At 47.1% G+C, this 25171-nt stretch overlaps 1 protein-coding gene across 2 annotated transcripts in view; it reads right to left on the reverse strand.

The window, feature by feature from the left end:
- The window catches only part of HCN4 (hyperpolarization activated cyclic nucleotide gated potassium channel 4), a 127259-nt gene that overhangs the window by 15832 nt on the left and 86256 nt on the right, over positions 1 to 25171 (reverse strand). Inside the window, exons 3-4 of one of the 2 annotated variants that reach the window (XM_082198317.1) lie at positions 24734 to 24895; positions 8241 to 8459 (exon numbers count right to left, since the gene is read on the reverse strand). In XM_082198317.1, the coding sequence (XP_082054443.1) occupies positions 8241 to 8459; positions 24734 to 24895 (381 nt within the window). The remainder of the gene's footprint in view (positions 1 to 8240; positions 8460 to 24733; positions 24896 to 25171) is intronic. The other variant, XM_082198318.1, reaches the window with a different exon arrangement.

Consider the following 25171-nt stretch of genomic DNA (forward strand, 5'->3'; position numbering starts at 1 on the left):
CCCAGGAGGTGAAGTCAGAGGGACTATAAAACCAGCTCTGGGAGGGGCGAAGGGAGGAGTTCGTTGGGAGCTGGGTGGTTGGTTGGAGTGGGAGTGAATTGGGATAGAGTCTGTGGGTAGGTTGAGTTAGTGTAGAGAAATAAGTTGAGTCAGGAACAGGAGCTAGGAAGACAAGTAAATATCTGAGAGGTGGTTTAGTGAGTGAGAACAGGTAGCGGAAGTTATAGGTCTGGATAGGCACCCCATGATTGTAATTGGCCAATACCATTTATGAAACCACACGCTTGTTAAACCGCAATATGTAAACAAAAGTTTATGTTCCAATTTAAACCTGGCTGGACTCAGTATTGTAACAGGTATGGCCTGGGTGGTGGCAGCGAGAAATAAAGTGGTGGCACGGGGATCAATAAACGGTGAAACATCCAGGGACTCTGTGTGTTCGCCACAGCATCTCCTCCAGCCCTACCTGGGGATTCAACCTGAGGCTGTGCTCTAACCCAGCCTTTCTCAACCTGTGGTTCCCCAGATGTTGAACTACAACTCCCATCACCCCTAGCTAGCAAGGCCAGAGCTCAGGGATGATGGGAGTTGTAGTCCAACAACATCTGGGGACCCACAGGTTGAGAACCGCTGCTCTAACCCAAGCTAACAACCTGTCTACTTTCAAACACAGCCCTTCAATTACAGCAATGAAGGGTCAAACTATATGTTCCACATAACTTTCCCTACTCCAGAAGCAGCCACAGACATTAAGTTCTTGAATAGGGCATTGCAAGTGAAAGGAGAAGAAGGGGGAGCTTAATCTTTTCCAGGAGGTGGGTTTCTCCCCACCACCAACCTCTGGGGAAAAGATACCGGACCCTTACTTGGCCACAGAGTTGCATTGCCAATTTTGGAGTGCAAATTTCAAAGGGGCTGTGTTTCAGCTCACATATTGTTTCAGAAACTGCAGGTTTGAAAGATTCAGCATTAAATGCAAAGGGAATCACATTTCTCCATCCCTCTACACCATTCTCTGCAAACATGAGTGTTACTCATTTGCTGCTGGGATGGCCTGTTCTAGCATGCCTTGCATGATAACCACCTGATGAAGCCAAAGATCAGGGAAGACGGCTTAATGTATTCAAGGAGGCATAGTGGGGGCTGATGGGGTTTCCTGGAACTTCGCTGCCTCTTGTCTCGAGCCGCCCACAGCTAAGATGGTCAAGAATATTCATGAGTGCTGCCACTAATGACCCCATTCAAATGGTTCACCTGCATTCTTAGTGGCTGGAAATCAATTACACTGCTATTAACTAATGGCTCTCTGTTGTAGGAGCACCTCACAATGCTAACATTGTTCTCAGTGTCGGATGTGCCTCTCTCAGGAAAAAGCAATATGGCCTCCTGTCAGCCGCCTAGATGCCGTTTTACGGGCATCTCTAAAACTACAACATTGTCTCTCCAAATAGCAAACTGGGACACTAGGGTATTGCTAGCTACTTAAAAGTACTTAGGACTATGGTTGTTGGAGCAACTTGATTGAGTTTGCATTTAAAAGCAAAGAAGTATACACACTTCTTGAAACAGGACAGAACTGAAAGGCGGCCCATCTTTTGAAATTTGCACTTCTGCGAATTTTGCAATGCAGTTCTGCAGCCAAGTCATGTGTACAAAAATGCATACACCAGGGTAAAGTGAGGAGAAACATGCATATATTGGTGAAAGCAGCCTACAAAAATGCCTTATATTAGGGGAATGCTGCTTTGCAAAAAAAGGTGTGGCTTAGGAGAAATTCACACTAAAACACTGGTGGATTTTCATGGGGATGTTTTGAATCAATCAATCAATCAATCAATCAATCAATCAATCAATCACAAACTGAATTTAAAATTGGAAAAAAGAGGAAAAAAGAGAAACCAAACCAATAGATTGACCTATCCCTAGTGTGAAGGCATGTTTTCATCTCTGAACTTGATTCCGGAGAATAGATAAAGAAAGAGCTTTAAAAAACACATCGGAAAAACTTGACAGCATCAGAACCTTGTACCAGGTAAGTGCCGTAATTCTTCCTGTTGCCTCTTCCTTGTACACGCAGGGCAGTCTCCTGCGGATGCTCAAACGAGGGTGACAGAACAGTTCTGTGAATATTTCCCCCAAAGTGGTTCAAGGCTAGCCAAAAGAGCTGGAGTCCTAAACACCTCAGGACTCCAACTCCCATCAACCCCGTCCATAGGCCACGCTGACTGGGACTGATGGGAGCTGAAATCGACCAACATCTGGAGAGCACTGCATTGGCTAGCCTTGCCCTAGGAGCATCACACATTTTGCTCATCGTCCTGCCTTGCATTCTTGGCCAAAGCTGAAGAGCTCAGCTATGGCAGCAGATGGAGAGGAGAGAATGGGGCTTCAGATAAGATGGCTTGATGAAGAACACACATTTAAGAAGTTCCTTTACTCTAGCCTTCCCCAAAGTGGTGCCCTACAAATCTTTTGGGCTACAACTCCCATCAGCCTCAGTCAGCTTACATAGAAAATTTGACATTCCATGAAGTGAGTGGTATGACTAGTTTTGAGCTCTTCTCCCTGAGATACTTTTGGTCTACAGTTTTTTAAATGAGGGCAGAAGTTCACAATGTGACCTTCCACTTGCAGAAATAAAGAAATAGCAGAGTCAAGGAAGGGCTTACCATGTGATCTTTCTGAATGTGCATTTTAGCTCTAAGATACCCAGAGAACAACTCCCAGGCAACCCATCACTGCTGTCTCCAGCAGGGACAAGATGATGCAAAGATGACTTCTTAACACCCCTTCTTTTTTCTGTTTCAGATGCTCTGCACCAGACCTTCTCAGTCTGGTGCCCTTCAGATGCAGTTGAACCAAAAGTCCTGCCATCCCTGACCACTGGTGGTGTTGGCCATTGCAGAAGGGAGTTGTAATCCAAAACATCTACTGAGCACCTGGTTGGGGAAAGCTCTGGTTGGTCCACTCAGCTGCAAACCTTTTGAAGCTACGCTGTTCTGCTTAAAATATCCTTGGATGCATACATGTTCCTAAACTGAATGGTTGGAACTGTAAATCACCCAGTGTCCTCATTTCAAACAAGGCTATTCAGAGTTCCAGCAAGGCCGGCTGGAAGTAAATATTCATTAGGTGTAGGCCATCCTTTGCCCCATTGTCTCCCACAGGAAATTGAATAATCTCTCTTCTCGGTGGCTATATTTCTTCAGACACGTCTCGTGAGACACCGTTCGATGGATCTGCTTATGCCTGAAAGATATCCTGACACAATGGGGTTGGATCCATGCAGGGCTATGTTAGCATAACGTTCCTGTTCTCAGGTGTTTGCTTTTCATTAAAACCCACCCTCCTCCTCCTTCCTCTTCCCTTGAGATCTGTCGCCTAGGAATCCATCCATCACCATTATTGACCTGGATCAAGCCAGAAAGGCAAGCTCTACAGCTGACTTCAAAATCGGATCAAACTTTTAAGGAAACACTCGCCTAATATGATTCACATAGCTTTTCCCTATTCACAGTGCTCTTCCTGTATTTAAGGATACTCTGGGTGGGATTCGACGTAAAGTTAAGTGGGCTATGCATGTGTAGAACGAGGTTCGCTTATGCAACATGAAATTTTCCCTCTCCCCTCCTCCTGTATACCTCCTAAACTTTGGGCTTTCCCTCAAACCTCCAGAGCAGATGTAGGGGGCACGGCGTGGGGGTGACATAACAAAAAAAATTCCATTGTGTGAGCAGACTTTGCTCCACTCATGAAACCACTTTGTTGTATCCCACCCAAATGGTCACTATTTAGGGGTGGGATTAAATCACCTATCAGCAGTGGCGTAGCGTGGGGGGTGCAAGGGGGGCCGGCCGCACCGGGCGCAACATCTGGGGGGGGGGCGCTCGCACTCGCAGCTCTCTGCCCCTACCTGGCTCACTCACTCTCTCTCACTGCAGTGCTGGCTGTGCGAATCCGATCCGAGCCGCTGGGTCGCCACCCACTGTGGAGGGGGTGGGTGCCAGGCGTGCGGTGCGGAGAGAGAGCGAGGGACTATCTGGGGGAGGGACAGTGCAGAAGAAGAAGAAGAAGAGTTTGGATTTGATATCCCGCCTTTCACTCCCCTTCAGGAGTCTCAAAGCGGCTAACATTCTCTTTTCCCTTCCTCCCCCACAACAAACACTCTGTGAGGTGAGTGGGGCTGAGAGACTTCACAGAAGTGTGACTAGCCCAAGGTCACCCAGCAGCTGCATGTGGAGGAGCGGAGACACAAACCCGGTTTCCCAGATTACGTGACTACCGCTCTTAACCACTACACCACACTGGCAGCGGTCACCCAGTGCAGCGCTGAGCGCGGGAGAGAACCACACCACACCAGACCAGACCAGGCAGCAGCAAGAAGAAGCTGGCAGCAGCGGCAGGTTAGGGGTTAGGGGGTGCAAATTACTTGCCTTGCCCCGGGTGCTGACAACCCACGCTACGCCGCTGCCTATCAGCAATCTCAGGTTGCACAATTGCAGCTGACTTCTAGCTCTTGGGCAAGGAACCCCCCTTCCCCTCTCCCCCTGATGTCGATAAGGAAAGTGATAGAGAAATACGCTGGGAAGTGTAGGGTAACTTTTGCTCGATGCAACATTGTCTAACCTCCCCATAAACATCAGAACAAATCAGAACCTTTTGTAAGCAAATCATGACCAGATGCTCAGTAAAGAGGTCATCTGGAAGCAGCCTTATTACCCTGATAATTGTATTGTTTTATTCTTTTTGTAAACCACTTTGAGGTTTTCTACAATCAGGCAGTGCATTTCATTTTATGAAATGAATAAGTAAAATAAGTAAGATTCTCTCCCACTTTGGTTTCAGGCATAATGTAAAGTGCTGCTTCTGATCTTTAAAAAGACCTAAACAGGCTGGAACCAGAGCAACTGAAGGTTCTCTTGCTCCTGGGTAAACTGAGATGATCGTCTGACACACCACTTCAGGCACCATCACCTGCAGAGATCAAATGCATGGCTACTGAAGAGAGGACTTTTTCTGGGATCCTAGGAAAAGCTGTTTTCATAGAATTTCAGTGGGGAAGTTGATTTGTTTGGTTAGTTCATCTGCCACTGACTTTTCAATTGCTGCTCTTAATGTCATTGTTGATGGGCATGTCTTCCAGTTCTATTCATATAGTTTTAATGTTTTTTTCAATGAAAGTTTGCTAAGCCATCTTGAACTGCAACTATGGTTGAAAGGCAGTGCCTGGTTTATCATAATAAATCAATGCAGAAAAGGAAAATTGTAATAATGAAGGAAGATTTGGTATCTGAGGGGGATAAATATTTGATACACACACAAGCTAATTTTGCCCTAGCAACTAGGAAGCCCAAAGAATTGGACATAAATTTGCCTTGCAAAATGGTGTACATTGTGCTGGGGACGCTCTATGGAGAAAGCAGATAGATACTAGTTTTTCTCCCTCTCAGGGACTCTAATTGAAGAGAACATTGGAAGATTCGGGACAGAGAAAAGAAAGGACTTCACACAGCACGCAGTTAGACTATGGAATTCTACAAGGGGCAATCATGGCTTGGATGGCCTTAAAATAGGATTGGACAAATTCATGGAGGAGAAGCTACCAGTGGCTGCTGGTCATGATACATATACAATACATTTGTGAATACCAGTTGCTGGAAACAGCAGGATGAGATGGTGCTATTGCACACAGGTCCAGCTTGCTGGCTTCCTGGATCAGGCAACTGGTTGACCTCTGTGAAAACAGGATGTTGGACTACAAGGGCTTAATCTTTGGTAAACCGTCAGACCACTATCTCCTCCTTGTGTTTCTCCTGCACCGTATTCAAAATGTTATCTCCCTGTACTTGCAACATTTTTCCTCCAGAAAACACACTGTACTACCACTTGTACTGATGCTAAAAAACCACAACATTGCAAATAGGTGGGGCGGGAGGCAGTGACAGGCAGAGCTAACTCATTCTGGTTTTGCCCCCATCTTCATCTTGCTTGCCTGGCTGGCAGGCAGGGCTACTCCTGAACGGGGTGAAAATAAGTAAGAAGGCAGGCAGGTGGCAGCTGGCTGAGTCCAGACTGAGGTTGGTGGAGAAGCACCTTTCCCACCCTAATGGAGCAGCCTCCACTGGCTATGGCGCCATGGCCTCTCTTGTGCAAGCATTTGTAGAACAGCACCAGCAGCAATTTCCCTTCCACTCCTGGATCCAGCATGTTCTGCTAAAAAATATATATGTGCATCCCTATCTCTTGTCACACACAGAGAGACATTTGCCTTCTGTCCTTGCCATCGTCAATTATTTCTACCCACTTATCACTCCTTCCAGGTGCAACACAAAAATTAAAAAGACATGTATCTGCCCGCAGATCTGAAGTAACACACTGGGAACATGAATTGGGGAGGAAGATGGTAAATGTGTTGGAAAACGGCACAGTTAGCTGGTCTCATCCCCCAAGATGTTCAGCAGGACAGATGGGAAAACACCCCTTGGGACCAGAATCTTTCCTGGTGCCTTTCTCTAATGCAGGCATGGGGAATCCTTGGCCCTCCAGATGCCACAGAACATCTGTCAGGCTCCTCTGTGTTTATCTTTCATTTTAGGCAATGCTAGTGATGTCTGAATGAGACCGAATGGGTGACGGGGAACTCCAGGAACTTCTAAGCTTTTGAACTCTGCTATTCATAGATACAAATTATGAACCAACCAAGTTTTATTTTTAAAACCTATCAGAGAACAAGGAAGCATGATAATAAACAGCAGATAATAATTTTGGACCTTCGTAGGTGATGTATAGGGAATGTAGGAAGTTACAATCCACAGAGAGAGTGTGATTATTTGTCCACCTTCCTCACTGCTGCCTACTCTGATGGACAGTAGCTCTTAGGGGCCTCTGGCTGAGAGAGGTCTTTCCCATCAATTGCTACCCAATCCTGTTGAGCTGAAGATACCAGGGGCTGAAGCTGAGACCTGCATGCAGAGCACCACTGCACAAAGGTCCCTCCCCAGAATATGTGAGAGGGGAAACATCAATCGGTCACAGAGTGCCCAGTTATACCAAACTGCAAAGAGCCCCCACCCCAACTCACAGTCCCCCAAAATAGGAAATCACATGACTGGCAGAATCCGAGACCAGGGAGAAGAGTCGGTGGAAGAAGATTGGAAGAAATTTAAAGACTATCTACAGAAATACTGTAAAATTAATGAATGTTAGAATGATGTTGGAATGAAGTTAAGGGGTTTTTAGCAGCAATGTTATAAGGAGTATGTAAAAATGGACTGTTAACAGATGAGAATATATAGTTATTACATATTAAGACAAAGGTTTAAGATAAAAACAAAGAGGGAAAGGGTTTGCTGAATTAACTTACTGAACTGAAATACAAAAATGGGGAGGTGTGAGGAGGTCAGGGAAACAAGTGAATGAAAGACAAGATATGGAAATATTGATTTGTTTTTAATTGTTTTTACTTTTTCGTATTTTGTACTCTCTTTTTTCTTTTTCTTTTTCTTTTCTTTTTCTTTTTCTTATTATTACTATTGTAACTTCTTTTTTTATTCCTGAAACTTTAATAAATATCTTATATATAAAAAAATAGGAAATCACAACAAACTCAACACCAAAACTCAGAAAAGTCAGAGCCAAACCCCACAGACTGGCCTAAAAATGTACCTATTCAACAACACATCGTGGCATGAAGCAATCATAGCCAAAAAGCAGAGGCACATGGACAAAATACAGACACAAAAAACGTGTTGTATCCACACACACCCCTCCCCCCCAGAAAAATGTGTGCACCAACGCCCTTCCCAATACACTCCAAACATCACAAATATCCCCCCAAATAGCCATCAGAGTGGAATGGCTAATTTGCTAGTGTAATTTATGTGAACGGGAGCTGGCATAATGATTCTGAATTTCTGCATGCATCTGTACGGTTTTCATGGGTCTTCTTGCTTGTACACGACCCAATTCTGCTTATTGCACACGACAGAGGTGTTTCTTAGTATCCAAGAGGGTGTACACACCTTACATTTAAAGCACAATTAAAGCACATGACTTCCCCCAAAGAATCCTGGGAACTATAGCTGACCCATCACAGAACAATTCCCAGCACCCTTAACTAACTCGCTCAAATGCTCCTTCGCTTGTAGGGTAAAGCTGGCTGTTTGAACACACACACACACACACACACACACACACACACACACACACACTGCAACTGTCGACAAGGCAGAGTAGCTTACCTTCTCCTGATACTGCCGACGCGAGGAGTCCAAAGACTGGATGAGGGCTGTGGCGTGGCCGATGAACATGGCATAGCAGGTGGCCCCGACAATCATGCTCAGCATAGTGAGCCATACGTCGGACATGCCCACTGGGGCTTGCTGCCCATAGCCGATGCACAGCATGTGGCTCATAGCCTTGAACAGCGCATAGGAATATTGCTTCCCCCAGGAGTCATTCTAAAGAGACAGACAGACAAGAGTTACAAGACACAAGGAGGACAAAGCCTGCGAGGACTTTGCAAAACAGATCTGCACATACACTGGATCCCAAACACCTTGCGAGTTGGACCTACATTGGCTCCCAGTACGTTTCCGAGCACAATTCAAAGTGTTGGTGCTGACCTTTAAAGCCCTAAACGGCCTTGGTCCAGTATACCTGAAGGAGCGTCTCCACCCCCATCATTCTGCCTGGACGCTGAGGTCCAGCGCCGAGGGCCTTCTGGCGGTTCCCTCATTGCGAGAAGCAAAGCTACAGGGAACCAGGCAGAGGGCCTTCTCGGTAGTGGTACCCACCCTGTGGAACGCCCTTCCAGCAGATGTCAAAGCGATAAACAACTACCTGACATTCAGAAGACATCTTAAGGCGGCCCTGTTCAGGGAAGTTTTTAACGTGTGATATTTTACTGTATTTTTGGTTTTTATGGAAGCCGCCCAGAGTGGCTGGGGAGGCCCATCCAGATGGGCGGGGTATAAATAATAAATTATTATTATTATTATTATTATTATTATTATTTGGCTCCCAAACACCGCAAACCCAGAAGTGAGTGTTCTGGTTTGCAAATGTTCTTTGGAACCCAAATGTCCGATGCGGATTCTGATTGGCTGCAGGAGCTAGCTTCCTGCAGCCAATTGGAAGCCGTGCCTTGGTTTCCGAATGTTTTGGAAGTTGAATGGACTTCTGGACCAGATTCTGTTCGACATCAGAGGTACGGCTGTACCTCTACCACATGCCAGCCCTGTGGTGATGCTATTATTATTATTATTATTATTATTATTATTATTATTATTATTATTTATTGATTTTGCTCAGCACACGTGGCAGCACAGGTCTAGGCATGCCACTGGTAGCAAAATGCTCACCATTCCCTTTGGTGCTTGAAAGGACTTTACTGGAAATTGGCAAGGGGCACCTTTGGGTAACTGCCAGGGCCCCTGCACCTGGCAGAGTCATGGCCTGGCACTCCAAGCAGTGAGAGGTGGCTGGACCTGTCCACCCCTTTAATTTCCCCACAGTGCTCCTGACCTAGAATTGCTTTGGGGCATTGTGTGAAAATAAAAGAGTGGGCAGACCCCATCAAGCAGCGCTGCTTGGAATTCTGCCTTTGCAGGCAAGTGAGCTCTCCAGGGTCCACAGAGAGAGGACCTGCTCAAATCAGGAACTGGTCATGAAGAAAATCCCCCCTTTGGAGATGAGGAGCACCTTTTGCATCCTAAAAAGGGCAGGCTTTTACACAGAAGATAGGCACAAACAAATATCCCCCCACAGACAATTATGCAGACAGATATGCACACAGATGATCCAATGACATGCAGCTTGACCAGGTGCCGGGAATCTTTTGCACCCTGTTTTGTACCTCCCGTGCAGATGTTACACCATTGATTGCAAAATCCATTTCGCCCTATTTTACAACATCTATTGCACACTATTCTGAGCCATCTGTTTGCAAAATCCATTTCACGCCGTTTTACACAGCCTATTGCAAAATCTATTGCACTCTGTCAACATGACTTTCCAAAACAGGCAGATGCCTCTTCCAGAAGACGTCCCTGCATTAAATGGTGTTGCTTTCATTCAAACAGCCTCATGAAAACACGAGCACACCTTCTCATTCAGCAAAGGGCATTTGCTAAACTTCCAGCACTTTCTAACAGTATCACCTGCACTCCCTCACATCTTATGATGGGGTATTTCCCCTGAAACCCATAAAATGTAGACTTTTTAAACCTTCCCATGTGTTAACCACCTTTCGCACCCTCATAATGAGAACGACGAAAGGGTGTGGTCGTTGATTATGCTGGTGTCCCTGTTCTGCTTTTGTATTCCTAATTAATTCACCTGATAAAATAATGATAAATGAATCAATCTTCCCTTCTGAAACACGGAATGGCACCCCAGAGATAAGTATGCAGCAGATAAAATGTGGTAATCACACCAGAGCTTGAAACCTAGCCAACTAGGGGTTCTCAAAACAATCAGTTGCTGGCTTTTACAACTAGCAATACTTTCTTTTAACAGTACATTGCAATCACCAGCCCACCTTTAAAATGCTCCTTGAATGAGCACAATTCCTAGGAGTGTGCCGAATATTCTCAAATTTCAATTGCAGGGTCAGAAACAGAAATTTTGGCAGGATAAAGATTGTCTCCCCAGAAACTCTTGCTTAAGTATTTTATTTTATTTAATCCGTTTGCCGCTATTGTTCCATTTGTGTACAATAGTTTCGGCATTATCACCCCCCAACACACACCCCCCCGCTACTTCTTCATTCTGGTTTAGTCAGTCACATTGGTGAGCATCCGGTCAGGGATTATGTAGCAAAAGGATATGTTCTGTATTCAAATCCAGCCATGTAACAACATCACCGGGGGCAACTAAGAGTGAAGACAGGGCTTCCCGGAGGAATCACATGGATCATAGAAGTCAACTCCTAGGGGTCGAGGTCCCTTTGTCACCCCATAAAATATTTAAGGGGGCCGGGACTTCCCAAAGTTAATGGGCACTATGTTTACTACCCCTAGCCGATGGGGAAATGAACCTACAGGACCTATAAATTCATGAGAGATAAGACTATCAGTGACTACTAATCCTGATGGCAAAGCTTCTGAAAAGCAGTTGCTGGAAGCGGCAGAAGGCCACCGTGCTGCTGTGCTCAGGTCAAGCTTGCATGATTCCATGGGAATTTGGTTGGCCCCTGTGAGAACAGGATGCTGGAGTTGATGGCCCACTGGCCTGATCCTGGAAGCCTCTTCTGGTGTTCTTATGACCTGTTAAGCCCAACTGAAGACTTGAGGCCCTTTTCTCACACTGCGGATCTCAGCATTGTGGGAAGTGCTCCTGTGCCATGTAGTAATAATAATAATAATAATAATAATAATAATAATAAATTTATACCCCACCCTCCCCAGCCAGAGCCGGGCTCAGGGTGGCTAACACCAGTAAAAAAACAGTAAAAACAAAATGGGGGGGGATTTAAAATACAGGTAAAAATGCAATTTAAAATGCAGCCTCATTTTAAAAGTAGCCCATAGATCAAAAGCATAAGGGGAGGGAAACATAAGGGTCAGACTGAGTCCAAACCAAAGGCCAGGCAGAACAGCTCTGTCTTGCAGGCCCTGCGGAAAGATGTCAAGTCCCGCAGGGCCCTAGTCTCTTGTGACAGAGTGTTCCACCAAGTCGGGGCCAGTACTGAAAAGGCCCTGGCCCTAGCTGAGACCAATCTAACCACCTTGCGACTTGGGACCTCCAAAATGTTGTCATTTGTGGACCTTAAGGTCCTCTGCAGGGCATACCAGGAGAGGTGGTCCCGTAGGTACGTGGTTCCTAAGAATTTGCTTCTCAAATCAAAACGGAGCAGGATGGAATGGCAGGATCCACGGCTCTGTGCCCCCTGTGCCAGTGTGGTGTAGTGGTTAAGAGCGGTAGTCACGTAATCTGGGTAACCGGGTTCGCGTCTCCGCTCCTCCACATGCAGCTGCTGGGTGACCTTGGGCCAGTCACACTTCTGTGAAGTCTCTCAGCCCCACTCACCTCACAGAGTGTTTGTTGTGGGGGAGGAAGGGAAAGGAGATTGTTAGCCGCTTTGAGACTCCTGAAGGGGAGTGAAAGGCGGGATATCAAATCCAAACTCTTCTTCTTCTTCTTCTTCCCTGAGGCCTCCTCTTTCTCTCTGGCATCAGTGGAAAGTTACCGAGATGTCACCCCAGCCATTGGCCATGCCATCGTGTCACCTTGCAACATCGGTCAGGTTCAAGCAAGGTTTGGTCCCATGGAGAATGGCAAGTGCCATTCAGGCAGGACAGCAAACAGATCAAGTGCTGGTGTTGAGTTACCCTGTGAACAGCCTGTTCTGATAGGCACCGTTGTTCCAAATCGTTGAATGGGCAACCCAACAAAAGGGCCACACACACACAAACTTGAGAGCTTCACAAAGAGACACCTGTCCTTTGGCGCCAACCTGTCTAGGCTAAGTTTGCTAACAATGGGGATGGCATAGGGGAGAAATCACACCTTGCTCTCCAGTGCCAGTGGGATCCTTTGGTTACCACCTCTGAGGCCCTTATCAGTTCCCATCTCCAAGTGTCCTACTAAAGAGAAAAGGGCTGGAATGGAGCCATCTTGAGACCAGGCCATCCCGTCGCACAGCTAAGGGCAGTTAAGATTCTGGTGGGGTCTGAAAGCCACAAGTCTAGATCCCTTGCAAAGCAGGCACTACCCTGGTGCCTTCGGGCAGAGAAGGGCTGCTCTCTCCAGGCCACCCACCAGCAGCAAAGGAGAAATCCAGTAAGAATGAGCGTGTTTGAAAAGAAAGGCACCAAGACTTAAATGCGTGAGGAAGTTGAGTCAGGTTCTCGGACCTCTTTGCTTGCATCCCCTAAGCCCAGACATGTGGAACAGAGATGGAGAACCCTTTCAACTTGGGGGGCAGCCTTCCCTCCTGGCCAACCTTCCAGGGGTCACATGACAGCTGTGCTCACGGCCAGAAGCAAATGTGGGCGGAGCAACGAAAGTCATTTGTACCACTGTGCACCAGGCTGGTTTCCACACACACTTGTAGGCAACTCTCTTTTCTCCACCCAGACAACCAAAAGAAATGATCAGAGTTCAGAGACACATTCCATCCAGGTAAAAGAAACTCAAGGAGGGTGTGTAGCAGGGCAAGTAGACCGTGTGGCTGAGGAGAAGGTGTGAACTGATCCTGAGGGCCACATTGAGAGGCTTATAGAGGGCCACATTTGAGAGTTGGGACTGAGGTTTCCCACTCCTGACGTAGATGACTCAGAGTCACCCATCAGATGGCTGTTCAGAGGCGATCTCCTCTTCAGCCATGGCTGCATGCAACTGCATCCTTGAAAAGGAAGGGCTGTATCCTTATGTGACCCAGCCTCACTGGATTTTATTTGTGCATCTGTTTATTTCTATTACACTCTTAATCCGGCCTATCCTCCATTGAACTGAAGGCAGCACACATGGTATCCCCGTTTTAACCTCACAACGAGCCTCTCAGGGAGGCCACACTGAGAAATAGCAACAGGTCCAATGTCACCCCGTACGACCTGTTTATCGAGCGTTCATTCCGATTTGCTTGCAGGGAGGTTAGATGACCTTGCATTAAAACAAATGCTATCCTATGCTTCCCAGTTGATTTTACCCACCTCTTTCCCCATTGTGAGAAGTCTGATCTACTGGGGGAGCAGGTTTGTTGCACAAGACCTCCCCAGTCAATGTTAATTGTGCAACCTGGATTTGCCAGCATGCGATCGAAACCCACTGGAAAACAGTGACAGTCCAGAAGTGCCCTCAGCAAAGCTTTGTCTGTGAGCAGGCATTTCAGTTCAGGTCTCCCTGGTCTAAGCGCGGCACTCCTGCCACAGCACCAGCGCTGCATGCAAAGGTGGCAAAATGCTTCTGTTTTGTGTGCATCGTCCACAATGTGGATGTGGAGCGCTGATGGCACTTCAAAAATAGATCCCTATTTTAATGAACAGATTGTTCCTGCAGCATTATGACACATCTGTACTGCTGCTTTTATGTAGGAGAGGTGGCGGGTGAGTTCTGGCTTGGCGCCAGGGCAACGATTCCCAAGGGGAACCTTCCCTTCCTGTTAGGAGGTAAGAAGGAGACTCAAAGCTGCATTTCCCAGGGCAATTGCTTGGCACTGGGCACTGCTGCTCAGAGGAGCTAGGGCTGTAGCTGGTGGAACAGCAAGTCCCTGGCATCTCCAGCTAGAGAAGGGCTGAGAGGCATCACTATTTGAAACCTGGGATAGTTGCTGCCAGCTGGGGCTTATACCAGCTTCTCCCAACCTGTTGGCTTCCGGATGGTTTTGACTACAACTTCTATCAGGCTCTGCCGGTACGGCCAAGTTGGAATACTCTAGAACAGGGATGTCCAACAGATCGATCACGATCTACTGGTAGATCCTTGGGAGGTTTTGGTAGATTGAGGTCGATCGCTGGGTCCCTTTCCTTAGTGTTCGTAAAATCGAATCTGGCCCCACCCCCTCGACCCGCTCTCCATTGTTGCAGAACGGAAGATGGCGTTTACTTAGTGAGCCTGTTTGTTTCCCAGCGATTTGTTGGTGAGCGGCTGTTCCTCTTTCCCCCCCCCAAAAAACCCCCTTAAAAACAGGGCTTTCCTCCTCCCTAAAAAAAGCTAATCAAAGTAGCCCTGTACCCCTACTAAAAAAGCTCAAAAACTTTGACCTGAAACCCCCCCCCCAAAAAAATGGGGGTAGATCACTGCCAGTTTTTAATTCTGTAAGTAGATCACAGTCTCTTGGGAGTTGGTCACCCCTGCTCTAGAAGAAACTTGTAAAGGGCCCTGAACAAGTTGCTAGGCAACGGAAAATTTCCCCAGCAACAGGTGCTCTTATCAGAGCACGCAATCAACTAAGTCTGGGTCAGTGTAAATGAGCATGTGAATGAGTCAGCATTAGGTCTCTGGCTAAAAAGATTATTGTTTTTGTTTTTGTTTTCTGTTTATTAATGACCAGTGTAAAGTTTTGTAAATAATAAAGGCTCTGAGAAACAGAAGCCAATGGTGTTTATTTCTGTAATGGGAATTTCACAAAGAGATAGCTGGAAGGCTGCTGATGTTGATGTAAATAAGTTAAAGATGCGGGGAAACTTTTCTGTAAAAAGAACTCTGCTGCAGAAAGAAAAGAAAACCCAAGAGTAGATGCCAGTGGTCAAGGATGATGGGAGTTGTAGCTTGATAATGTACAGAAGGCAGTGGCGGCTGACTCCCATTGGGGCTGGTGGAGCAGAAAGCAGAGATCCCAGCAGTAGGTGGAGTAGAGCCAATGGCACACAGAACCAATGAATGTTACTTTTGTCCCCATCCTCCACCTTGCTGAGGTCTACAAGGGCAACGCTGAGGCTAAGAAGAAGGAAGCTAAGAGCCCCAGCCACCTTCTGGGCTGGTTATATGCAAGAAGGCAGGTGGGCAGTACTGAGACTGGTGGGGCAGGACCCATTTGTCCTGATGGCCCAGCCTCCACTGATGGAGCCCATGTTAGGCAAGGCTGGTGTGGACCATACCAAGCTAGACAGACCGATGGTTTGCCTTGATAGAAGGCCACTTTCTATGGTGTTGGGTCACCCTGTTTTCTGCTTCCTGCCATAGCAGGGCCCTAGTGTTGGTGTTTCAAATCCTTATTGACATCTTTATTACAGCTACATTTACTCCTGCTATAAGGCAGTTAGCAATCAGGCCCTCCTTTGTGTTGCAATCGCTGTCCGAAGCCTGTCAGCGATGTGTCAATTCGTCCATTTAGATGTTCCAATTCACCAATTCTCCACTGGCCAGGTCTGGGCTATACCCAGGATTGTCATTTAGGGATGCTGCCCGGTTTGGTGTGACAGCCAAACAGATGAAGGGCAGGCCGTCCTTCGGTTACAACCATTCCATCCAGATGGTGAACATCTAGCCTCAAACCAGGGGGAGCTAACCTGCTGCTCTCCAGGGGCTTCTGGGACACAACTCCCATGACTGGCTCTGCTGGAGTCCAACAACAAGTGGCTCAAGATGTCTGCAGCACAGCACCAGAAGGGGAAAATATGGACTCGAATAAAATAGACTCCTCACAACGGAGCAAAGCTCAAATAAAACTAATATCCAGGGTTGGGCAGGAAGCAAAGCCTCTAGGCGATCAGGTAAATGAGGTGAAAGGCTGTCCTTCTTATGTCCTCAGGGCTCTGCTATGAATGGACAAATCACTCTGTTTCCACCTCATGTCACATTTAGATGTGTTACTCATGCGTCCATTTCATCACATTTCTGCATTAATCTGAGACTTTGCATTAGCCTGAGATTCTGCTTTGAAATATGTATCAAAAGGTATGTTTCTAAACACATGTCCCCCCCCCAAAGTACACACTTACAAATACATTTTGATGGATGGATTTTTAGCCAAGAAATGCATTTGGGAAACGTGAAAGCTGGCGAATAGCTAAAATTCTCATCTGAACTTTAGTCTTAGAGGTAAGGTATCAGAGTTTGCAAAATTCAAAGTCCTTAAAACACTCCGTAGTCTCAGTATTAGACCTCTTGGTACAGGGCTGCATATAAATTCAATATATAAATACATATATACATATACATACATACATACTGACTCTCCCTCCCTATATACCTAAACCTGCAAACAGTTGCCCCAGGACTGTAGCATCAAACAGAAGCGCACTCTAGCCTTTGACATTAGCCAGGGGACTAAGGACCACTGGGGAGGCTGACCCCCCTGCTTTCCAGGAAGAACATCCTACCACCGGGAAGAGGCACCTGCTCCATTACTTACTTTTGTTGTTTTTTTCTTCCCTCCCCATTCCCCATTCTGAAAAGGGTCATAGCTCAGGGGCAGATCATCTGCCTTGCATACAGAAGATTCCAGGTTCAATCCCCACTGGCATCTCCAGGGGGGCTGGAAGAGACCCCGGCCTGAAATCCTGGTGAGCTTCTACCAGTCAATGCAGTAGACAATACTGAACTAGACGGACCTAATGGTCTGACTTGGTATAAGGCAGCTTCCTTTTGCATTCTGTTTATTAGAATGTGAACCTTCAAAGCATATATCTTTTCATATGTGCACGGAGCTTATAAAAGTTTTGGTGTTTTACAAGCAGCAGCAGTACTACCCAAACTGTCACAACAGTGAACATTAGATGAAGATAACAATAGTTATCAGAATAATTTGGGATACATGGATTCCCCTCCTTCCATCATTATATTCTGTGGGTTTACCTTATTCTGCAAGCTTCCTCTTTTTGTTTGTTTCAAAAGCACATTTTATTCTTTCCTAGGGGGAATTTCCAAAAATTCTGAAATTGGAGCCATGTACAGAACCAACCACACCCTTCCGATATATCGGCTCATTGGCAACCTGCCGTTACAGATGTGTACGTATGTACGCGTGTGTTGATAAAACACTTTTTTTGGAAAAGAAATATCTTTCTTCCCCCCCTCTCTTTATAATAGAACTTGGCTAGTTTCCCAATGAAAGTGAAAAATGGGAGTTTCAGGGTGGACAAGGAATAACTTCACATAGCATATATGAAATTCACTGCTGCAAGAAGTGGTGGCCAACAACTTGAAATGGCTTTAAAAAGAGATTAGCCAAATTCACAGGTGATGTGCTAAATCTATCAATGAATGCCAGTCATGATGGCTCTACATTAACTCCGTGGCTGAAGAAGAGCAGAAGAAGAGCCTGTTGGGTCAGGCCAATAGCCCACCCTGTTCTCACGGCAGCCAGCCAGATGTCTGCAAGCAGGATCTGAGCGCAACAGCTCTCTGGCCACTTGTGATTCCCAGTACATTGCCTTAGCCATCCATGGAGGCAGAACACAGGCGTCATGGCTGGGAGCCATGCCTTTGAAGGCCAGTTGCTGGCCATCACCAGCAAGTCTGCTCTACTTTACCGTGGGGAGGAGTTGCAGTGGACCCCGGCCACGTCAGCGACCGGCCAGCCAATCCGCTCTCTGGTGGGGGCGTGGCCGGGGCCATTTAAGCTGAGGCGTGAGCCGGAGGGCTTCCTCTTGGCTCGCTTCCTCAATCACTCACCCTCCCTATTTTGCAGGTTTTAGTCATTGGCCTTGCTATGGACCTTGGTTGGTCGCCGTTGAGGGGCCTGGTAGGAATTTTTCTACTTGGCAAATTGGCACAGGCCATTTGGTTTTTGCCTACCTCGTAGCAATTGTCACAACTTTGTTAGGTTGGTGGTTAGACATTGTTTGACCTTATGAGGGGGGAGGGAAAGTGTGGCCATCACCTGCCCCTCCAAGCTTAAGGATATTCCATTAAAGGAATCTGGGGGTGTGGATCTTGTCCGAAGCCTGGGGCGGGGTTAGGGCGATGACACGACCCCGACGGGAACACCAGGGGGAGCTCGAGTTGGTCTGCATCGACGGGGCTCCCCCTTCTGGTGGTTTACCCTTACCGGACTCCTTGCACAACGGGCAGGAGTCAGATATAGTCGGGTCCATTCAATGCCTAAGCCAATACCGCTCACATTCTGTAATCAATAAAGTTGTGGCCAAAACTTGCCCAATAACATTAACCTAATAGCTGTGTCCTTGTGTGTGTTATTCTTCAATGAGGGGGTGGTTTCAGGGTCTTGACACGCAAGACACTGCTACTGCCATCGTGCCCTGCACAAGGGCTTCTCAGATGTATCTGAGTGGCTATCGAAGGAAATGGAAAGATGCTGTAGACAGTTCTTCGGCTGCTCTTTTGGCATGATTACATTAGGATTATTTTTATGCAGTATTTTACTGAGACACCTTCTGTGCCCTGGCTCATTGATGAAATGCCATGCAGAAGGAGCAATGCTTTGTGTGTGTGTGTGCGCGCGCGTGTGTGTGCAGGAGGAGGTGGGGACAGGGAGAATTAAAGCTGGATGTAAATGCATGCGCAGAGCTCTGTGCGAAAATTTGAGGGTAAGGAATTAAAAACAGAACAATAGAAGACTCTGAATCTATCTGCTCCACTTTGGAAATATGTGCAGCTAGTTCACAACACCAAAATCTGTGCCTAGGATCTGAAACAGGATAGGAAAGGACTGTGGCTTAATGGCAGAGCACAGGTTTGCACACTGAGTGTCGCAAGTTCAATTCCTGGCGTCACACGAGACCCTGGGGAGCTGCTACCAGTCAGAGCAGCCAATACTAGGCTAGATGGAGAAACAGTCTGACCTCTTACAAAGGCAGCTTCCTGTGCAAGTTGCTGAAGGATAACTTAACAAGCAACCATCAATAAATAATATTGCAAAGGATTAGCTGTTTGGTGTGAGATGCCGAGTCCTCACTGCTGCTGCTGTGCAAACAGAGATGCTATTTGGCTTCTAGCTAACAGTGAGCCCCGAGTTTTCTGCTAGATGGGGCCTGGCACCAGGAATGTAAGCTGCCTTATACAGAGGAACACCACTGGCCCAGCTAACACGGTGCTGTCTGGCTGACAGAAGCTATGCTGGGTTTCTGATGGCGAATCTTTCCCAACCCTACTTGGAGGTGCTGGTGATTGAAGCTGGGACCTCCTGAATGTAAAGCACTGAACTACAGGATGTCTCACCTCCCTGGCTGCTCTTTGCAGGAAGTCAATATAATGGCACTCCCTGAAGAATCTGCTTTCTCAAACAGCCCTTGTTCCTGCGGAGATCTCCATCCCATCCCATCCCTCTAGAGCCAGGAGTTAATCTGTAAAAATATTAAAATAATCAACACCCTCAAAAATTAGGATCCACAGGGGCCTGACAGGACTGGGCAGGGCTTGCTTGTGAGCACAAGAAAACTGAGAGCCTGGGGAATCTGGGGACCAGAATGAAACTCCTTGGCGTGCAACCCCTTTTATCAGGTTGAGCCAGGCAAGTATTTGCTTGCATTCAAGAGTTCTCCATGCTCAATGTGCATTTATTGTCCTTTGGCCCCAAGAGCATCAGTTGCTTCAAATCTCCACTCTCTCATTTCTACTGTGCCACGTAAAGCACACTGTAAGCACACTGGAATGAAAAGAGAGAGACTTCAACATCTGTCTGCAGATAGAGCTGGGGTAATCCATGTGGTCTCTTTCCAGATGTTCTGGACTACAACTCCCATCATCCCCAGGCAACGTGGCCAATGGAGAGGGATTCCTCCACAGAATTCCTCCACAGTCCCATCAGTGACCCACAGCTTCGGGGCAAGGACCTCAAGGTCAAAGTGGATGTGGATGTGTGGCATGACCTGTGTTTCCCAGTTTGCGGCCTCTTCAGGTGTGTGCACCCTGGCTTAGTAACTGGACTGCTGAAAGGGTCCCCAGAAACTATCACCCCATATGTACTTTACAGTTAAAGCACTATTATAACACTTTACAATGGTGGCTCTTAAATTTTTGGTGTCACAGATCTCTTTTATGAAAGCTACACCAGAAAAATTCACACAAACGTACAAAATTTTGCACATAGCTTATCTTATTGTACAGTATTGGGAAAGTTGCTTTCTTGTGCTCAATTCACAGACTCCACAAGAGTTCATGGACCACAGGTTAAGAACCCCTGCATTAAACAGTGGTGGCTTCCCCCAAAGAATCCTTGGAAATGTAAATGTAAAGGTGGGGGCTGAGAGTTGTTAGGGGACCCCCATTCCCCTCCCAGAGCTGCAGTTCTCATAGTTGTGTAATAATCAATCCTTCTTCCCAGGAACCTATGGGAATTATAGCTCTGGGAGGGGAATGGGGTCCCCCAACATATCTCAGCATCCTTAGCAAGAAACTACAGTTCCCATAATTTTTTTTGAGCACGGGGAATAAGCCATTACTGTTTAAAGTGGTATGATACTGCTGTAATTGGGGCCTCAAGGAGCATGAATAGTCTGCAGATGCCATTCTGAATTGCCAGTTCAGATCACTTCTTACTTGGCAAATTCACAGCTATAGTTCAAGAGCAAAACTCTACCTTCACAGAGCAAAAAGCATGCAAGTAACAAAAGATCACTCCCACCTGCAGCATCTTGTACCGTTTTCCCAAAATAACATTTGCATATCTAATATATTTTTCTCTAATATACCTGAATCTGGAAGAACATGAGCAAAGCAACATATCTCTACCTAGCACAAAATCCCACCATGAATGACTAGAGGCCAGAAGTGGCTTGCTGGAAGGAGTGGAGCAGCCAGGCTAGCCTTTTGGCTTATCAAGAGTGGGGGGAGGTGGAGGGGGGAGCACAGGTTGGCACAGTGCCAGCACAGGAGCAGAGCCAATGCAGTGCTGCCGCCATTGTGTTTGCACCGAGCTGATCTCCCCACTGCCTCTCCTTCCTGGTGAGCAACACTGACCCATCTGCCAGGAAGATAGCGTCATGGCTCTGCCCCTCCAGTGAGCCACTTCTGCGACATGCCCTATAGATTTTAAGTTGTAATGAGCAAACTGGGCTGATATTAGCTTAACGCAGCGGAAAACCTTCAGCCAAAAGCCATATATGCATCAGGGTAAACCCATAACACATTTGACACTAGCTAACCCTCTTCAGGCATTCATTATCTGTGAAGAATGGGAGTTGGGGGGGGGCAGTCCTCCATCCCACTGCATTAATTACCAATGGGTAATAAACGCAGGAGATAGGGCTAAAGTCTCTCTGTATTACCGACACTGTCAATAATGGCTTGTCCACAGTCCCACATTTGGCTATGCAAAGGAACATCAAACAGGCCCTATAATCAACCTCTCTCTAAACTGCTTGCCTTACAAACGTTTCTTAATATCCTTTAGAGGCTGGTCTCACTGTTTTGGGAGTATGAGAAGAGACACATCATTCCAAATCCTCTAATCGTGTCTGGAGGGTGGTGGCGGAGGCAGCAGCAGCAGCAGCAGCAGCGACTGAGCCTCCATTGCTCCGCAAAAGAGCTTTAGAGTAATCAACGGTGTCTCTTCTTGGCATGAACACGGGGAAGGTATTTGCACATGCCTGGGAATAAATATGTTGCCAACAGCACTGGCTCGAGAAGGAAGACTCCCATAAAATTTCTGCAGAAATGCAGGTTCCAGATGCTTGGACTAATTTGCAAAGCCCAAAACGACTTGAGCCTTAAGGGGTGGCTGATTCCTTATGCTCCACCTGGATTGCTGAGATCCTCTGATGAGGCACTTCTGGTGGTTCCCCACAGCCAGGAAGTTCAATTTTGGCCTTTACTAGGGACAGAGACTTTCGTGTGGCAGGTCCTGACCTGTGGAAATCCCTAACCAGGACAGAAATAATCTACTTGTTTCTCAGCTATCTTCCAAACGTCTTCTAAAACTCCATTGCTTAGACAGGCCTTTGCAACAGAGGTGCCTTGGTCTTGGGCCAATTTTTTTTTTTGGGGGGGGGAGGTCGCACGTGTGATGTTGCGCGCATGACATGCATCATGTACCTGTGATGTCACACACGTGTTGCACATGTGTCACCAAGAGGAGGCCTTGCCCAGTGCCATGTAGCTTCAATGGCTGTGACTCCTCCTCTCTCATGCTCAGGATATCCTGCCTTTGATGCTGTGCTGTGCTCAGCTTGGTGATTCAGCCGCCTCTGCCCCATCAATATTTTTTTTTTTGGGGGGGGCTGAGCCCCCTGGTAAGGAATATTGAGGGGGCTGATGACACCTCCACCCCCTAGAATTGGCACACCTGCTTTGCAACGTTATTTTTCTTTTCTTTTGAACCAACCACTGTTTACTGGTGTTTTTGTTTATGCTTTTGCCGATTTTATTATAATCTCAGCCCGCTGAGAGTCTCAACGGCCAGAGAGAGAGACCTGAGGGGCCACATTTGAGCCTCAGGCCTGTTCCCACTCCTGGCCAAAGGACTAGCAAGATGTTCCTGCACCGTTAGTTCTCTTACTATTGGATCAGCTGCAGAAAGGAGGAAGGGAATATGTACATTTCCCCCCTTAGAGATTTCTGGCTGCTATTGTGACAAAAACTAAAGCCAAAATACAGCCCTAAAGCACCCCTCCTTCCCATGTTCATGTTCTGCATGTGTAGGCTCTGTTTGCGGGTTCTAGTGAAAATTTGGAGGCTGGGAGTTGAGTCAGTGGGCAGTCTCCTTTTCCTTGTCTCCCACCCTGGTCCGGTCCACAATTTAGCTATGTCTGCTTCCTGATTTCAGAAGGTCTCCTTTCCCTGGGCAATGCCCACCCTGCCAGCCCTGGCATGCAGGGGGGAAAGACAGAGCCCAGGATTGTGTCTTTGGAATGTTCCTGCTGCTAACCCTTCTCTCTCACTCTCAAAACCACGGCTCTTGCCATTTACAGCAGCTCCAAATAGCCTCTTCCCTCCAATAAGCTAACATGGAGGTATTTTTAGGCTGTGATCATGCCCTGATCTAGCCCATTCTTTTTTTAGATTACAAATTTAGATTCAACCTCTTTGTGTGTGCGTGTCTGTGTGTATCCAATGCTCTGATCACTTGGACACTTATCACCCTTCTTTGTTAGTTTTTGCCCTAGTTATTCTTATTTTACCTCCCTTATGTTCAAGAACAGGGAGGGAGCACCTGTGGTTCTCCCAGTGCAATTAGACTCTAACTCCTGTCAGCCCCAGCCCCAGTAAGGCCAATGGTCAGGGATGATGGGAGTTGTAGTCCCACAACATCTGAAGGGCCACAGGCTCCCCATGCCTGCTCTAAAGTTAGGGTTGTCCATGTGTGTGTAAGGTAGGGGTCCTTATGGGAACGTGAGCAATTGCAAGGGGAGGGGAGGTCTTGGCCTCAGCCTCTGAATGCCAACAACTCAACCCATATTTTGATTGGGTTTTGACACAGTGGGGTTGGACTTCTATGTACAATGCATAAATGGATTCCCCTTTACTGCAAGAATTTAGGAGAGTCTAAATGTGGGGGGAGGGCACCCCAGTTTCTGCCACCAACCAGAGGAACAAGAACCACGGGGCGGGGGGACTCCTTTCATCCAAGGAAGGAGGCGAGGGAAAAGGGGAAACCGGTTTGGCCCAGCCTACTAAGGCATAGAAGACACAGCTGCTAGAAAGAACTCTGCTTCTGTTGCCAGGTGACCTGAGGATGGAGGGCCAACTCTCAGCCCAGTTTACCTGAAGGAGCATCTCCACTCCCATCGTTCAGCACCAAGGGCCTTCTGGTGGTTCCCACACTGCAAGAGGTAAAGCTACGGGGAACCAGGCAGAGGGCCTTCTCAGTAGTGGCGCCCACCTTGTGGAATGCCCTCCCATCAGATGTCAAGGAGATGAGTAATTATATATCTTTTAGGGGAGATTTGAAGGCAGCCCTGTATAGGGAAGCTTTTTAAGGTTTAATGTTTTAGTATGTTTTTATATATGCTGGACGTTGCCCAGAGTGGCTGGGGCAACCTAGTCAGAAGGGCAAGCTACAATTGTTGTTGTTGTTGTTTCCACTTTGCACAGAGTGTCCAAGACGATGAGATGCAGCCTGAGAGAATTCTCAAGTGTGCCATGTCTGATGGGCTTCCAAATCCTGGAGATGGACTTCCTGGGATTGCAGAATCAAGAGGAAGGAGGGCACTTAGCATCAAGGATACAAGGACCACTGGGTGGTTGTTAGCGCTTTTGTTTTTGTATCACTGCAACCCATTGTAAGCTGCCTTGGGAACCATGTGACTGAAAGGCAGGGTCCAAGACTTGAAAACAAGTCGAGCTGAGATCAAGGCATGCAACAGCCCAAGTGAAGGAGCTACATGGCCAGTCAAAAGTGTGCTTCCCAGGCAGCCCAGAGGAACCCAGGCAGGCACGGACAACTTACCACCATGCGATTCAGTGAAACCCAACAGTCGTCAGGGAAGTCCTGGAGCATTGGCACCAGAAACTGGAGGCAGCCGTCCCAGTGACACAGCAGCAGCATCATGCCGATCAAGTTCACGATCCGCACCACGGCGCTTGCCAGGTCATAGGTCATGTGGAAGATCTAGGAGAGGCCAATGCGGAGGGAGGGGGAGAGGGTTACCAAACAAGTACCAAGAGATGGAAAATGCATGCGCTGGAGATGGAAGCAACACATGAGGCCATGCAACCCAAGATGGAGTCATCCTCTTTGCTTTCATCACATGGACGTTTAATGCCCTCTTTTAGCTCTTAGTTGCCCTGCTTATTCTTACCTTACATCCCCTACGTTCTAGAGCCGAGATGGGGAACCTGTAGTTCTCCAAGTGTTATTGGTCTTCAGCCCCAGTATAGCCAATGT

This window comes from Podarcis vaucheri, assembly GCF_965113315.1.
Source record: "Podarcis vaucheri genome assembly, chromosome: 14".
NCBI classification, from domain to species: Eukaryota; Metazoa; Chordata; class Lepidosauria; order Squamata; family Lacertidae; genus Podarcis; species Podarcis vaucheri.